Source organism: Corythoichthys intestinalis, chromosome 6, assembly GCF_030265065.1.
Source record: "Corythoichthys intestinalis isolate RoL2023-P3 chromosome 6, ASM3026506v1, whole genome shotgun sequence".
Lineage (NCBI taxonomy): Eukaryota > Metazoa > Chordata > Actinopteri > Syngnathiformes > Syngnathidae > Corythoichthys > Corythoichthys intestinalis.
In genome coordinates this window covers 41,211,835-41,228,000 of record NC_080400.1, presented here as the reverse complement: position 1 = coordinate 41,228,000, position 16,166 = coordinate 41,211,835, and the positions used below count along the sequence as shown (strand labels likewise).

Here is a 16,166-nt window from a genome sequence, read left to right as displayed (position 1 = left end):
CGCTTCTTAAGACAGGCTGTTTGATGCAGCTGCTATTTTCATTTTGAAAGCATTGAAATTTGGAGGTTCCACTGTCTTTAAGTGCTGGTGGCTTTTGATTTTTTTTCAGGAGAGAGAACCCCCATGATGCCGTAGTTTTACATCCCAAAAATGTTGGGAAAACTTTGGAGACTCTCCCAGAAAAAAGGTAAATCAACCAGCTGTGTTGTGTGGTCTGATGTGGTCAAACCCCTAATAGCACGACTTCATGTTGTTCTTGTTTTGCAGTGTGGTAGGCACCAGTTCACTGCGACGTGCTGCTCAGTTGAAAAGGAGATTCCCCCATTTGGAGTTTAAAGATATCGTATCCTTCTTGATCATATCTATTGAGCTAGCAAATAAAATATTTAATCAGCTCTCTAGCTAGAAGCACATGAACATTATCAAATGAGAAACAAGCTGACTCTCAATCCAATTGGAACATGTAAATGTATATCGTGCACCTAATGAAGTGGCCAGTGAGTGATTTTATTTAGTATTCAAGCTGTTTTTCCTAAGCATTTCTTTACAGCGTGGAAACTTGAACACAAGGTTGAAGAAACTGGATGAGAAGGAGAACTTTGCTGCTATCATATTGGCTGCTGCCGGCCTAAAAAGAATGGGTTGGGAAGACAGAATCAGCCAGGTTTTGTGTTTTTTTTTGGTGGTCAATTTGTGACATTTTTGTGTTGTAGTCTTGATATTTTTTCTAACATACAATATGTATAAGCCTTCATCTTAATATATTGTCTGTCCTCTGCTAGATCCTGGAGCCCGATGATTGCATGTATGCTGTTGGACAGGTATGGATATTCATTTCTCTTTTCATTCTTTTTATGGAAACATGATGTGTCCCTCGGTAATCAACAAATGCACATGTAATATCAGGGTGCTCTGGCCGTGGAGGTTCGAGCCAAAGATATAGACATCCTGGAGATGTTGTCAGTGCTGAACGATACTGATACGGTTCTGCGTTGCATCTCCGAGAGAGCCTTTCTCAGGCATCTGGTATGTATGCGCACACGCCGCTATATCAAGTGTATAGTGGAACCTCATTAATTCAACCAACAATGTATGCATTCTTACATTGGTTGACTTAAAGGGTATTAAAACACTAAGGGGCTGTGATATATCAATAGAACCGTTATGTGGGAAGATAACAAATATTAATAAAGTTAACAAAAAAATAAATCACATTCATGAGCAATTATCCAAAATAGATCGAAAATTACGAACATTTCCGAAAGTATACCGGAAACAGCCGAATGTGGCGGAGGCATCATAACAAGGAAACGAAAGGTCGAGGCAGGTGCCATCGTTGTTTATTGACAAGACAGTTGCGTTCGTGTTTTATCAAAAAATCGCTAAAATGGTTCAAACCTGTCATGCTATGTGGTCTACAAATTGCCATTTGTCGCAATGTAGTACCCATGAGTTCCCGAACGCGAGAAAAAGAGCTGGACTACACAGACAATGAGTAAAGTTCGTCCGTGCTAAGAGGTCTAATTTTGCAGACCCAGCCTCCGGCACGGTTTTGTGTGGTGCGCATTTTACACCTGAAAGCTATTCGAACTATGGACAAATGAAATCAGGTTTTGCTAAGAAATTGCTGATGAAAGCAGATGCGGTGCCCACCATACACGCGCAGCCACCTAAATGTCCCGAGATATCAAGAAAGAGGACGATAAAAGAGGACGATGACTGGTTCTGATGAGACCACCCCAGGCTAACCAAAGGAGCGGAGCAGCCAAGCTCGAAATGGCCAGAGTGAGTACTCTTTTATAATAAAAACATATCACGCATTGGATATAGGACTGGACACATGTATAAATTATCGCTCGTAAAATATATAGAACAAATCTTCTAATCCCATTCATATTTGTGTCTGTTGGCAGAATGAAAACCTATGATAGCACAATAAATGATAATTATTCTATACATTACATTATTTTGCGGTCACGGTGTATCAGCTTCACAAAAAGAAATGCAAAACAAACCATTCGGTGTTTCCCACAAGATATGTTGCCGGCGTTTCATCAGTGTGATTGCTCCGTTCAACGATCCTTTCATTAGGCTGCAATGGCTTTCGTTTGGGCTCAATTGATAACCCAAAACACCAAAGAAAGGTTTATAACTCTTCTCGTCACCATTAGAAGAATGTTCGTTACGTCGGATTTGTCGCTGCAACTAGAAACAAAATTGTCCGCCATCATCGCCGCCATTCAATACTAAGCGCTGAGCCGGCTGTTTCCTTGTCGTGACGTCACACACACAATATGCTAGATTTCCGGGATCTCGGGGGTGGGTCCTTTTAGCTTGACAATCGATCCAAATTTCTATCATTTTCTTGGTGTTGCGATGTGTGTAATTACACGAAGTGGCATGATATGAATTCAAAAGGCATGCGTTGATGGATAAATGATGGAATATTAGCATTTCCCCAGGTGTTGTCATACCCTTTAAGTATTTCTAATATCACAGTGATTCTCCATTGAAAATATTGTACAGAAACTGATGTCACCTTTAAAGAGAAGATAGCACCTTTATCATATGCATACCAGTAGAAAAAAAAAAAATGAATTAATAGAACATTTAAAGTTAATGGTGTGTAATGGTGCACAAAAACGAATAGAAGCAAGTATTTGACAGAAGCGGCCATCGTAAGTGGTGCCGGACATTTTTGAATGTCAGTACTGTTTAAGTCAATCAAATATCAGTATCTTGGATTGCCCGTCCTTTCTCATGACGTCATTAATACCCATTGTCCCATGCGGATATACGCAATTAACATTGTTTACATGTGATTCATTGCTTTAAGGAGAAGGCAGTTCCAGACAGATTGAACAGGTGCAGTAACTATCAATAGTGTGTGCCTATTTTCTCGCTATAATTATTTACTGTGGGTTCGTGTATTAGTAGTTACAGTGGGGAGAACAAGTATTTGATACACTGCCAATGGGTTTTCCCATTGGCAGTGTATCAAATACTTGTTCTCCCCACTGTATGTGTGGAAGGGTAACAGTATAACTGACGTCACAGTTGTGACAAGCAATGGCTACTCTTACAAGCGGTGTCATTTATTGTGTTCAACTACTCTTTTCTCCTAGTCTGAGGTTTGAAAAAATTGTGATGTGCATCTGTAACTACTTTGAACACTGTTTATTAAGGGTGTAACAGTACATGTATTTGTATTGAACCGTTTCGGTACGTGATGCTCGGTTCGGAACGGAGGCGTACCGAAAGAGTTTCTGACGTAATGTAACCCTTACTTTTCGAGGCTGTGAGTCGATCGGGTTACAGTTTCTTTGTGTATATTATATTTACTCTGTCTTTTCTACTATAATGAGGACCAACAGGGTAGGTCAGTATAACCCAGAAACGTCAACGACAACGTGGCCACCGCGAGAACGCAGTGAAACACGGGCGTTAAAGTCAATCAGCCAATGCACATCAGTCGCACTGCGGCTGCGTGTTAGACGCGTCCCAGAAGCGGCTCAACATGACGCACACGAAAAGAACGGCAGCGTTTATTATTTGACATGAGACGCGACCCTCCTGCGTCAATACTACTACCGGTAGCTAGGGTCAGGCAGACCGGAAGTCACTTGTGTAAAAATACGGTGGATTCGGTCGATATTCAAACTAATATGCAATCGTAACCCACTGAGTCTTTGAGTCCATTAGATCTCTTGAGTTGTAGATTGGGGGCACAGTTGACATGTCTTTGTTCATTTACTGCTGTCTTCTCTGCTATAATGATAACCAACATGGCCCCGTGTTCAATACAAAACCTCATACCACAACAAAAAAGGTAGGAACTAATATTCACATAGGAACTAAACTTATACAACATAAAATATACAATGTAAATGAATACTACATCACATTTGTAAAATATAAACACATAATAAAATAAATAGCCCATTTAAATAAAATAAATTGAAATGAGCTAATACACCTGTAATTAAATAATAACAATAATACACAGATCCTGCTTGCACAATTTAGTTTATTAATATCTGTGTGGCGCTTTAACTTGAGAAAATCCACCAATAAAGCTTTTGAAAACCGTTCATAAGAAAAAAAAAAAGATTCATTGAGGCATTTCATTTGTAAAATACATGTTAAAATCTTTGTCATTGGGATTGCTTTTCTCTTTGCACAAGATTTCTTTTTTCTTCTTTCTTTCAGAAAGAAAGCTGACCAATACGTGGGGTCTGAAAGGCAAATTGTTGTTGGATTATCTTTAAATACCCGCTACTTTTTTAGCAGAATTCTAGCTTTGTATAGGCTAATGTTCCTATTGTTGAAAGCACAAAGGTGTGTAATAAACAACGAACACATTTATACTTTGCATTTTGTTTTCTTACTGTACCGAAAATGAACCAAACCGTGACCTCAAAAACGAGGTACGTACCGACCCGAGATTTTTGTGTACCGTTACACCCCTATTATTTATTACATGAAAGTCATATATACTAGGTGTTGTCTGTCATGCACTTTTGAGCACTGCCTGTTCGAAATTGGTCGCTGGCACGCTGTACTGTGCGCTGTCATTTACCGACCACCCAAGTACAACAAGGATTTTTTAAGTGACTTTGCTGAATTCTTGGCTGAAATTTTACCAAAATATGATCGTGTCCTCATTCTTGGGGATTTTAACATTCATGTCTGTTGCCCTGATGAGCCAGTCTCCGGCAGCTTCTTAAATGTTATTGACTCTTTTAATCTTGTCCAATTGGTGGTCGGACCTACCCATCAACTCGGCCACACGCTTGATTTGGTGCTATCGCATGGGTTGTGTGTGTCCAATCTGAACATTCATGATGCAGTATTTTCAGACCACATGCCCATTGTATTTGACGTTCCTATTCGGCGGGAAGCTAAACTTTGCGCACCCCCAAAACGCTGTCGCACATTTCACTCCTCCTCTCCAGCTCTTTTCTCATCGACTTTTTTGGATATAAGCAACGATCTCCCTCATTCACCCGAGAGTTTAAATACTGACGAACTGGTTGCTTCTTTTAATACTGTTTGCTTACGAACATTGGACACGATCGCTCCCCTAAAAAATCGGCACGTCAAACCAGCACCGGAGCCCTGGCTTAATGACGTCACTCGCGCCGCCAGACGAGAGTGCAGGAGAGCGGAGCGCTCTTGGAAAAAGGACAAGCTGCACGTTTCCTGGGAGATCCTAAAAGACTGCTTGGTGAAATATCAGAAGACTGTGAAAGCTGAGAAGCACAAGTACCTATCGGAAATTATTGCTAGTAGTAATAATCCCCGTGCTCTCTTCAAAACTATCAATTCTGTCCTCGATGCTCCAATTTCCCTAGATCCTGATGCATCAAATGAAAAATGTGACCGCTTTCTTCAATGCTTTATTGACAGAGTTGCTACAACTAGAGCCTCTATTTCACCATTTTGCAATGATCCCTCCGTTCCCATGCGCTGTTCATCTGTTTTCGCCCAGTTTGAGCAAGTTTCTTCTTCTTTGGTCGAAAACATTGTTAGTAATATAAAGCCCTCCGGTTCCCCCTCCGATGTAATTCCCCCTCGCTTATTTAAAGAGGTTTTTGACATCATTGCTCCACACGTCTTAAAAATTATTAACTGTAGTCTCCTTACTGGCACATTGCCATGTGACTTTAAGCATGCAGTAGTAGAACCTTTATTGAAGAAAAGAGGCCTAGACTCCACCCTCTGTTCAAATTTTAGGCCCATTTCTCATCTTCCATACATCTCTAAAATACTAGAAAAGGTTATCTATAGTCAGCTGCTACCATTCCTTGAAGAAAACCAGATTTCGGAACCATTCCAGTCTGGTTTTAAATCCCTCCACAGCACTGAGTCGGCACTTTTAAGAGTATCAAATGATATACTTCTGGCAACAGACTCTGGCAAGTTTGTTGTTTTAGTTCTTTTAGATTTATCTGCAGCATTTGATACCGTAGACCATCAGATTTTAATTTCTCGTCTTGAACACAGTGTGGGTATTCAAGGTGTCGCTCTTGAATGGTTTAAGTCTTACCTAAATGAACGGAGTTTTTGTGTGAAAATGGGCAATTTCATGTCCAAAAAGGCATCGCTTCCACATGGGGTTCCCCAGGGATCTGTTCTCGGCCCTCTTTTATTTTCACTTTATTTATTGCCTCTTGGTTCTGTTTTTAGAAAACATGGTGTTTCATTTCATTTGTATGCTGATGACTGTCAGATCTATTTTCCATTGGCGCAGAATGGCACTTTCTGTCAACTTATTGAATGCCTCAACGATATAAAGTCGTGGCTCTCATGTAATTTTTTAAGTTTGAATGACAGTAAGTCTGAAGTCATGGTGTTCAAACCGAGTAGCCAGGCCTCCCTGAATGTTGACCTCGGTTCATTGTCTCCGTTTCTTAAGAATTATGTCAAAAATCTAGGGGTCCAATTTGATGCTGATTTTAAATTTGAGAAACAGATTTCTTGTGTTGTTCGGGACTGTTTTTATCAGCTTCGCCAGATTGCTAAGGTGAAATCTATTGTTTCACGCTCTGATATGGAAAAATTGATTCATGCTTTTGTCACAACTCGGCTGGATTACGGTAATTCTTTGTATGCAGGTGTCGGTCAGGCGGCACTGGCCCGTCTGCAACTTGTACAAAACTCTGCTGCTCGACTCCTAACTAGAACCCGCAGGCGTGAACATATCACCCCAATTTTAGCATCTCTTCACTGGCTCCCGGTACATTACCAAATACATTTTAAGATATTATTATTTGTTTTTAAATGTTTGAATAATCTTGCGCCGCCATATTTGTCAGAACTGCTTCAGCCTTACAGTCCAACCAGAACCCTCAGATCAGCTGACCACCTGCTTCTAGTAGTCCCAAGATCAAGGCTGAAGCTTAGGGGTGACCGTGCATTTGCGGTGATGGCGCCCAGGCTGTGGAACCAATTACCACTTACTATTAGACAGGCCCCCTCACTTACGGATTTTAAATCACGTCTTAAAACATTTTATGTTTCTTCAGCTTTTAATGTGCAATGACAGTTTATGACCTCGTCTTTTATTTATTTTATTTTATGTGTTTGTTTTATCTTTCAAAGTTGACTTATTTTGCTGTGTTTTGCTATGTAAAGCACTTTGGTCTCCTTGGCGGATTTTTAAATGTGCTATACAAATAAAGTTGATTGATTGATTGATTGATGTTAAGTATTTGTAGTTGGTAATACAAATAGACCCCTCAAGATGGCATTAAAGTCTTGGTTTTGTCTAAATGTTGCACGTCAATGATGCACGTCAACGCACTGTTTCCTTATTAAAGGAAGAGCGGAGGTTAAATGACCTTCATGTGGAAAATGGAGCTCAAAGATTCTAAATATGCAAATCAGGAATTTCCTAAAAACATGATAACGGAGAAAATCATGTTTAAACACTGAAAACGATAAAACCCATATGCGCTGTCATTTTGGGATGAATGTGACATCAATTATACCCAAGCTCCTTTGTGCTGGAGGTAACTTACGGACTGTCAGCTAGGATGTGTCAGAACGCCGCCGAAGGCTGCAGCCTTATCAGCTTTACACTGCCAGGCAAAATAAAATGGCATATGAAGTTCATAAATCAGATAGTACAAGCAATGAGTTTTTCTCAAGTAAATGCGTTGGAAAGCCGGAGTATGCCGGCGGCAGGCTCACAATTTATGCCGAAGCGAGAGAGATCAATGTGTGGGGCGAATGGATTATCATACTTGTATTATACGCTGTTACATATCATGGACAAATATTCTGATGTTTGTGCGCCCTTTGAGATTTTACTACTTACTACAACTTTAGTAGGCACTGTGTTGGGGCACATCACTTAAAAACTGATAAATATCAAACACACAGTCATGGGAAAAAATTAGAACACCCCATTAAATATTCAGTTCTTTATTAAGAAATGTTCACATATCAATGCCTGGTCTTGTTTTTCTTTCTTTCTGGAAAAGAAAGTGATTCAATAGCAGGTAAACAACAAAAATTAACATTAAATAACTCATTAAACCAAATTTATCAACAAAAATGCATATTGTAACTGAGGAGTAAGGACACGTACAGTGATTGAGATGCTTTTTGTAGCCATCTAGCAGTGTTTGACATCAGTCTGAAGAAAGTTTGCTCCACTCTTCAACGCAGAATACTTTCAGCTGTGAGATGTTTGAGGGGTATCTTTCATGTACAGCCCGTTTCAAGTCACACCACAGCATCTCAATGGGATTGAGAGCTGGGCTTTGACTTGGCCATTCTAGGACCCATTTATTCCTTTTCAGGCAGTCCTTGGTGGATTATTGGTATGTCTTGGGTCATTGTCATGTTGCAGGGACAGTTTCGCTTCCGCTTTAGTTTTTTTTCACAGATGATCTCACATGTTACTAAAGCACACTTTGATACACAATAGAATTCATGGTGGAATCTATCTTGGTGAGCTGGCCAGGTTCTGCTGGAGCAAAGCATCCCCTAACCATGACACTTCTACCTCCCTGCTTCACAGCTGGTTTGAGGTTCTTTTCCTGGAATGCTGTATTGGGTTTACACCAAACATTTCCTCTGTTCTGGTGTCCAAATAATTCAATTTTAGATTCATCTGTCCAAAGAACATTATTCCAGAAGTTTGTCTACATTCACTCTGGCAAACGCCAGTCTGAGTTCTTACCTGCCCAGGAAGGTTAAACTTGTGAAGTCTCTTTCTGAATGTAGAGACGTGCACTTTCACTTCCACAGTAGCTATAGGTCCTGTGATTAGGGTTTTTAGCGACTTTCGTGGTAAACTTGCTTGGACGGCCAGACCTGGGCATGTTGGCAGTTGTTTTGAATGTCCTCCACTTGTAGACTATTTTCCGGAGAGTGTAATGGCTGATTTTATATTCTTTTGAGATCTTTTGAAATCCTTTACCAGACTCATAAGTGTCTACAGTCTTCTATCTGAGGGCCTCAGACAGCTCCTTTGATCTCACCATAGTGTTTTCACTCACTTTACTCGCTGTTGAAAGTAGTCTGCGTCGAGGAGTGGGTCGAACTTTCTTCAGACTGATGTCAAAGACTGCTGGTTAGCTACAAAAAACATCTTTTCAGCCAAAGGGGGTAACACTAGCTATTAGGTGGCAGGGTGTCCTAACTTTTCCCTTGTTAGAATATACGTTTTTGTTGATAAATTTGGTTTAATGAGTAAAACAATGTTAATTTATGTTGTTTACCTGCTATTTAATCACTCTTTTCCAGAGATAAAGAAAAACAAGATCAGACATCGATATGTGAACATTTCTTAGTAAAGAACTGAATATTTAATTGGGTGTCCTAATTTTTTCACATGACTGTAGTAACAAGTGAAAGTAAAATTGGCGCATACAAGGTGCCCCAGGCTCCTGACTTTTACTGACGCTTTTCTTCACTATTACACATGTTAAAAATGAAATTGTTCTCCCCCCCAAATTGATAAATGAAGATTCACTTGATCCAAACCCTCCCTATTCCTCTAAAATGCCACTGATCAGCACACATCATTCGAACAAAATTTTAGCAGATAGTGCCTTCTGTTCAAACACTATAGCAGTATAGTAATAATATCTGTTTGGTAAAACGAGTGGAGGATATTGAACCCTCTTTAGCAGTGTTTTTCAACCTTTTCTGTGTCACAGCACGTTTTTACATTGGAAAAAATCTCGCGGCACATCACAAACCAAAAATGTTCCAAAATGACTTTCTTTATGTAGATTTAAATATAAAATAATTTCTCAATATTTATACTTATTCAGTGTGAAACTTGAGCCTGTATGAATGAACATAAAGCCAATATAATGTCAGCAATCTTCGTCAACAGCTCTTAGTCGCTCTAGTTTTTATTTTTGTATAGCAGTTAGACTTGAAAAGCTCAGAACTGTCAGACAGAGGGACTTTAGAAATGTTTTTAATTGCATCAGGGGCGAGCATTTCTCTGACAATGGCTTTGCAGGCAGGTAGTATTGCCTCTTTTTGGATTCAGTAACAAGTTTATGCAGCAAGTTTATAGCAACATGGCAACTGCCTTTGAGGGCTTTCCCATTTACCGTTGTGTTTCTCAACAAAGTTGCTTGTTTCTCTGTGTTTTCATGGAGGCGAACAAAATAGTCAATCGACTTGTTTTGAAAAGAATGCAACTGCTCGTGTCACGTTCAAGAACTGCTCGGATTTCTAGCCATCACCCACCTTGCTGTCCTCAACAATGTGCTGGAATAAAACATAGGGGGAGGTTGATGGTCTCACATTTGGATGAAATGGAAAGGACACTTTTGTGTATATTGACACTTGACAACTCTAATCAAATGATGTACGGTAGACGTGCTGGGGTCCACATTGTCGCGGACAGCAAGGTGGCTGATGGCTAGAAACCTGAGCAGTTCTTGAACGCAACACAAACAATACCTTGCTCATTTGCACACGGCCGCAACCTCTACCTAATCTTTCTTTCCGACTGCAACTCCGCCCAACGACGTAAAAAAAAAATGCGATATTGAATAACTTCTCGCGGCACACCTGATGATCTCTCAAGGCACACAATAGTGCTGCAGCACACCGGTTGAAAAACACTGCTTTATTGGGTCAATTTGAACTGTTCGATGTTTAGTTGAATGAATAACTAGTGTCTTTTGTAGGAGGGAGGATGCAGTGTTCCTGTGGCTGTGCACACACTAGTGAAAGACTCCCAGGTATGTTGTTTTCTTTTGTTTGCCCTCCCAATTGATATTTGAAACTTTTCATCCATTTTCTATTCTGCTTTTCCCCATATGGTTTATGGGCGTGATGAAGACTATCAAGCTGTCAGTTAGCAAAAGGACCACATCGCATTAAAAAAAAAAAATCAATTCATCTTAAGTAATTAGAAGCCTGTAATTGTCAACATGGGTAAACCTCAACTATGAGGGACAGAATGTGGGGGAAAAAACAGAAAATCACATTATTTGATTTTTAAAGAATTTATTTGCAAATCATGGAAAATAAGTATTTGGTCAATACCAAAAATTATCTCAATACTTTGTTATGTACCCTTTGTTCGCTATAACAGAGGCCAAACGTTTTCTGTAACTCTTCACAAGCTTTTCACACACTGTTGCTGGTATTTTGGCCCATTCCTCCATGCAGATCTCCTCTAGAGCAGTGATGTTTTGGAGCTGTCGTTTGGCAACACGGACTTTCAACTCCCTCCACAGATTTTCTATGGGGTTGAAATCTGGAGACTGGTTAGGCCACTCCAGGACCTTGGAATGCTTCTTACGAAGCCACTCCTTTGTTGCCCTGGCTGTGTGTTTGGGATCATTGTCATGCTGAAAGACCCAACCACGTCCCATCTTCAATGCCCTTGCTGATGGAAGGAGATTTTCACTCAAAATCTCCCGATACATGGCCCCATTCATTCTTTCCTTTACACATATCAGTCGTCCTTTGCAGAAAAACAGCCCCAAAGCATGATGTTTCGACCCCCATGCTTCACAGTGGGTATGGTGTTATTCGGATGCAATTTAGTATTCTTTCTCTTCCAACACGAGAACCTGTGTTTCTACCAAAAAGTTCTAATTTGGTTTCATCTGACCATAACACATTCTCCTCTTCTGGATCATCCAAATGCTCTCTTGCGAACCGCAGACGGGCCTGGACGTGTACTTTCTTCAGTAGGGGGACACGTCTGGCAGTGCAGGATTTGAGTCCCTGGTGGCGCATTGTGCTACTGATAGTAGCCTTTGTTACTGTGGTCCCAGCTCTCTGTAGGTCATTAACTAGGTCCGACCCGTGTGGTTCTGGGATTTTTGCTCACCGTTCTTATCATTTTGACGCCACGGGCTGAGAACTTGCTTGGAGCCCCAGATCGAGGGAGATTATCAGTGGTCTTGTATGTCTTCCATTTTCTAATAATTGCTCTCACAGTTGATTTCTTTACAACAAGCGTTTTACCTATTGCAGATTCAGTCTTCCCAGCCTGGTTCAGGTCTAGAATTTTGTTTCTGGTGTCCTCCGACAGCTCTTTGGTCTTGCCCATAGTGGAGTTTGGAGTGTGACTGAGGTTGTGGACAGGTGTCTTTTATACCGATAATGAGCTAAAACAGGTGCCATTAATACAGGTAATGAGTGGAGCCTCGTCAGAAGAAGTTAGACCTCTTTGACAGCCAAAAATCCTGCTTGTTTGTAGGTGACCAAATAGTTATTTTCCACTCTAATTTGGAAATAAATTCTTTAAATATCAAACAATGTCATTTTCTATTTTTTTCCCACACTCTGTCTCTCATGGTTGAGGTTTACCCATGTTGAAAATAACAGGCACAATTGATGGTTGACTAAATACTATTTTCCCCACTGTATATATATATATATATATTTATATATGTATACATACTGTATATATATGGCGGAAAACACAGACAAGACTGAAAAAGCAGTTTCTTCTCTTGCAGTCCTCTTTAAAAGAAACTAGGGCTGTCAAACGATTAAAAATTTTAATCGAGTTAATCACAGCTTAAAAATTAATTAATCGTAATTAATCGCAATTCAAACCATCTATTAAGTATGCCATATTTTTCTGTAAATTGTTGTTGGAATGGAAAGATAAGACACAAGACAGAAATATACATTCAACATATTGTACATAAGTACTGTATTTGTTTATTATAACAATAAATCAACAAGATGGCATTAACATTAACATTCTGTTAAAGCGATCCATGGATAGAAACACATGTAGTTCTTAAAAGATGAATGTTAGTACAAGTTATAGAAATTTTATTATAAAACCCCTCTTAATGTTTTCGTTTTAATAAAATTTGTAAAATTTTCAGTCGAAAAATAAACTAGTAGGTCGCCATTGTTGATGTCAATAATTACACATTTCGCATGGTCATGAAATCAGTGGCACCCAAGCGCCAGCAGAAGGCGACAAAACACAAGCAAAAAGTGCACATGACCCTGTTCTGTCATTTTAATCTGTTTGAGAGGGGCATGTGCGTTAATTGCGTCAAATATATTAACGTGATTAACTTAAAAAATTAAAAACCGCCCATTAACGCACTAATTTTGACAGCCCTAAAAGAAACTGCTGTATTTTAAGCCAAAACAACTGTTGTATTTGTTAGAACAGTATGTTTATATGCTGCCATAGCAGATTCATGGCGCATGAAGCCCCCAAACTATTTTTAATTTGTCCGTTTTACCCTGAAAACCCCCGTTACAGACGTCGCGCAACAGCTTTTGTTTCAACCCAGCCATAAAACGAAGGTAATTATTTATGTTTATTATTCAAAATGTCTGTCGTTTTAAGCTTAGAATCACTAATTGATGTCTCATATTTCCTTTAAAAAAAAAAAAAAACTTTAAAATATTATTCACTCACATATTTTAAACTTTTAAACAAATTATGTCACAATGAAAAAAATGGCGTCTGTAAAAACGTAACGGATATCTACCTCATAACTATCGCTTAATTGTATTTTTTTGTTACTATCGCATTTTCTCCGATATATAAGATGATAAATAATCGATCCAAACAAAGCAAAATTGAGAAAAAAAAATAATAATAAATTACAAGGGTAAATATATCTCATCCACTCCTTAATGTCTGTGATTTCTGCATCGCCACCCTTGTTATATTACCATGTTTCACCCATAAAATCCCCTCAAAATCCAGCTGTGGCCATTCAAAGCTGTGTCTTGACACTCAGTGATACATGCTACATAGAGTTTTGGGATCGAAACAAGGTAAGTACACGATAATATCTCGTTAAAGTCATGGCGTCTGTAATTCTGCTCTCGCGTGCTCTCACCTCCATATTGGGTTTTGCTGTTTAAAATTGAGATTTTAAGCTTTCCAATGATGTATCACATATGCATATGGGACAATTTTGAAACTTTGCCAAATTGGGGGTTTCAGAGCCGAACTTCAAGTCACCTGAGTGTTTTCCATCATATATGTGTATATATATATATATACACACACAGTATATATAGTTCTAGACTCCTCTCAAGATTTATTGTTTTAGTGTTCAGGTTAAAATTCAGGACATTTACTCAGACAGCGGTAGACATCCAATCCATTTTAACATTTTAACTTCTGGTTCAAAGTCTATCGCTGTCAATGGGATTGAAAAACGCAAATTCACTGCCAGCTCCGCTAATTCAAATGGATAGGATGTCTATCGCTGTCAATGGCAGCAAATGAGCTAATGTTTTCATTCCACGTGCCCACAGCTTTACTTGACGGGTGCCGTATACAGCTTGGATGGTTCGGACTTTCTGAAGGACACCATGCAGACTAGCATCGCACCGAGCGATAAGGTAATATTAGATGTTCCTCACTGCTATGGTATTCAAGTCAGTCACTCATTTTATGTTTAGCCCTTTATTGCCAAATGTATCACATTTGAAACTTAGAATTTTTCAAATTTTGAGACTGTAATTCAGAATTTAGAAATTTTTCTCACAAAAATTTATGGATGCAAGTCAACACATGAATCTGAAGTTTCCATTGGAAAAAAAAAATCAGGATTTAGCCAGAGTTATAAATATTAGAGCACTTATTATACATATTCATTTTGATGTTTCTTTTTTTACAAATTCGAAAAAAAGGTTCCATTAAGAACTTATTTTTCAAATTTTTGGATTCTCTAATAATTGCTTCATGTCGCAGGCTTGTAATTACACTGAAGAAAAATAGCATATAGTCACTAGTAGTTTGAGCATGTTGTAACTCTTTTTAGTGCTCGGAGGAAGTAGACCAGCAGGACCAGCACGTGGGAGTCACAGCTCTCAAGATCTGCAGCGTCTCTCAGGGGAACGCTGAGCGTCTAGGGGTGGAGCTGGCAAACTTGCTCCTGAGTAAAGGAGCCAAAAAGATCCTGACTGTGGCCAGACAGCTCAATGATGCTAGATAATGACTACTCGAGCTTTAGGTTGTTCAAAATCAGAGTTTCACTACATTGGAAATTATTTCCATACAAGCTGGTAGTGGACAAAAAAGTATTATATAGTAGGGGGAAATGTTGTGATGTGTAATTATACCTCATTATTACACTTTTAATGTCATGCGCCCAACAAAAGGTGCACATTCCTTGTTCTAAAAGATTTAGAGGTGTTATGTCTGGGTTGCTTTTTGCTGTTTTCTAGATTATTTTAATGAATGTGCTGTATAAATACACGGTATCTACATATGTACTGTGCTATTAAAAAAATTGGGAACCCCTGACAATTTTCACTTGGCACACTCTCATTATGTGTTTGGATAAACTTTATTTAGAGCTATAAAAAACTGATGGACACAGTTATAGTTCAGCAATGAAACTAGATTTATCGGACCAACAGAATATTGTATGTGCAATACGCATTCTAAAAAAAAAATACACAAGTGCATAAAATGATGTCACCTCTGGAAAACAAAATTGGTATGGTGAGCCAATCGAGCCTTGAATTCATCGAAAAGTACGCAATTTATGAGAAAATGTATTTAAGATAGTTGATTGCATATTGTTCCTATTTGAATTTCCTTTGAAGAGTGCCAAACTGGTAGAAAATGGAGGATCAGAAACAATTGTTAAGTGGCAGGGTAAAAAAGTCAAGGTAGTGGTCAAAGACTAACCTTAGAACACTGCCAAAGAACTACAACATCGTTCAACAATCTTTACACACTTTGCCCAAGGACAGAAGAGTATATAGACGAGTGATGTGGAAAAAGACAATTCTGCTCACATGATACAGCAGAATGTAAAAGCACTTTTGGACAAGCTAGCTTTCTTTTATTACAAGCTACCATAGACTGATGGAACCAACATTGAGTTATATGGTCATAATGGGTTTTATCCATGGTGATGAAAGAGCATGTCTAAAGATGACCCAAAACACTGCTCCCAAGCTACTCTGGAATTCATGAGGAAGGACAATATTCTTTGCGGGCCATCCCTAGAACAATGTATTTAAAATGTGTGGCAAGGTTTGCTCAGTGCTGTCCATGCAGGGCAACCATTCAATTTTTACGGAGGTGGAATTTTTTGGGTAGCAAGGAATGGTCCCAAATACCTCTAACCAGAATGCAGAGTCATTAGTCGTCATAGAAAATATCTAGAAGCTGCTATTTTAGCAAAAGCACGAAAACTAAATATTCTTTTTGGTCTGTTGCG

At 39.1% G+C, this 16,166-nt stretch overlaps 1 protein-coding gene across 2 annotated transcripts in view; it reads left to right on the top strand.

The window, feature by feature from the left end:
- Window positions 1–15,247, top strand: part of LOC130917682 (porphobilinogen deaminase-like) — a 28,633-nt gene extending 13,386 nt beyond the window's left edge. For both annotated transcript variants that reach the window (XM_057839321.1, XM_057839320.1), the window contains exons 7-14: window positions 110–187; window positions 268–343; window positions 551–664; window positions 783–821; window positions 907–1,026; window positions 10,668–10,721; window positions 14,245–14,331; window positions 14,754–15,247. In XM_057839321.1, the coding sequence (XP_057695304.1) occupies window positions 110–187; window positions 268–343; window positions 551–664; window positions 783–821; window positions 907–1,026; window positions 10,668–10,721; window positions 14,245–14,331; window positions 14,754–14,927 (742 nt within the window). In that variant the 3' untranslated portion in view covers window positions 14,928–15,247. The remainder of the gene's footprint in view (window positions 1–109; window positions 188–267; window positions 344–550; window positions 665–782; window positions 822–906; window positions 1,027–10,667; window positions 10,722–14,244; window positions 14,332–14,753) is intronic.
- Window positions 15,248–16,166: the final 919 nt, after the last annotated feature.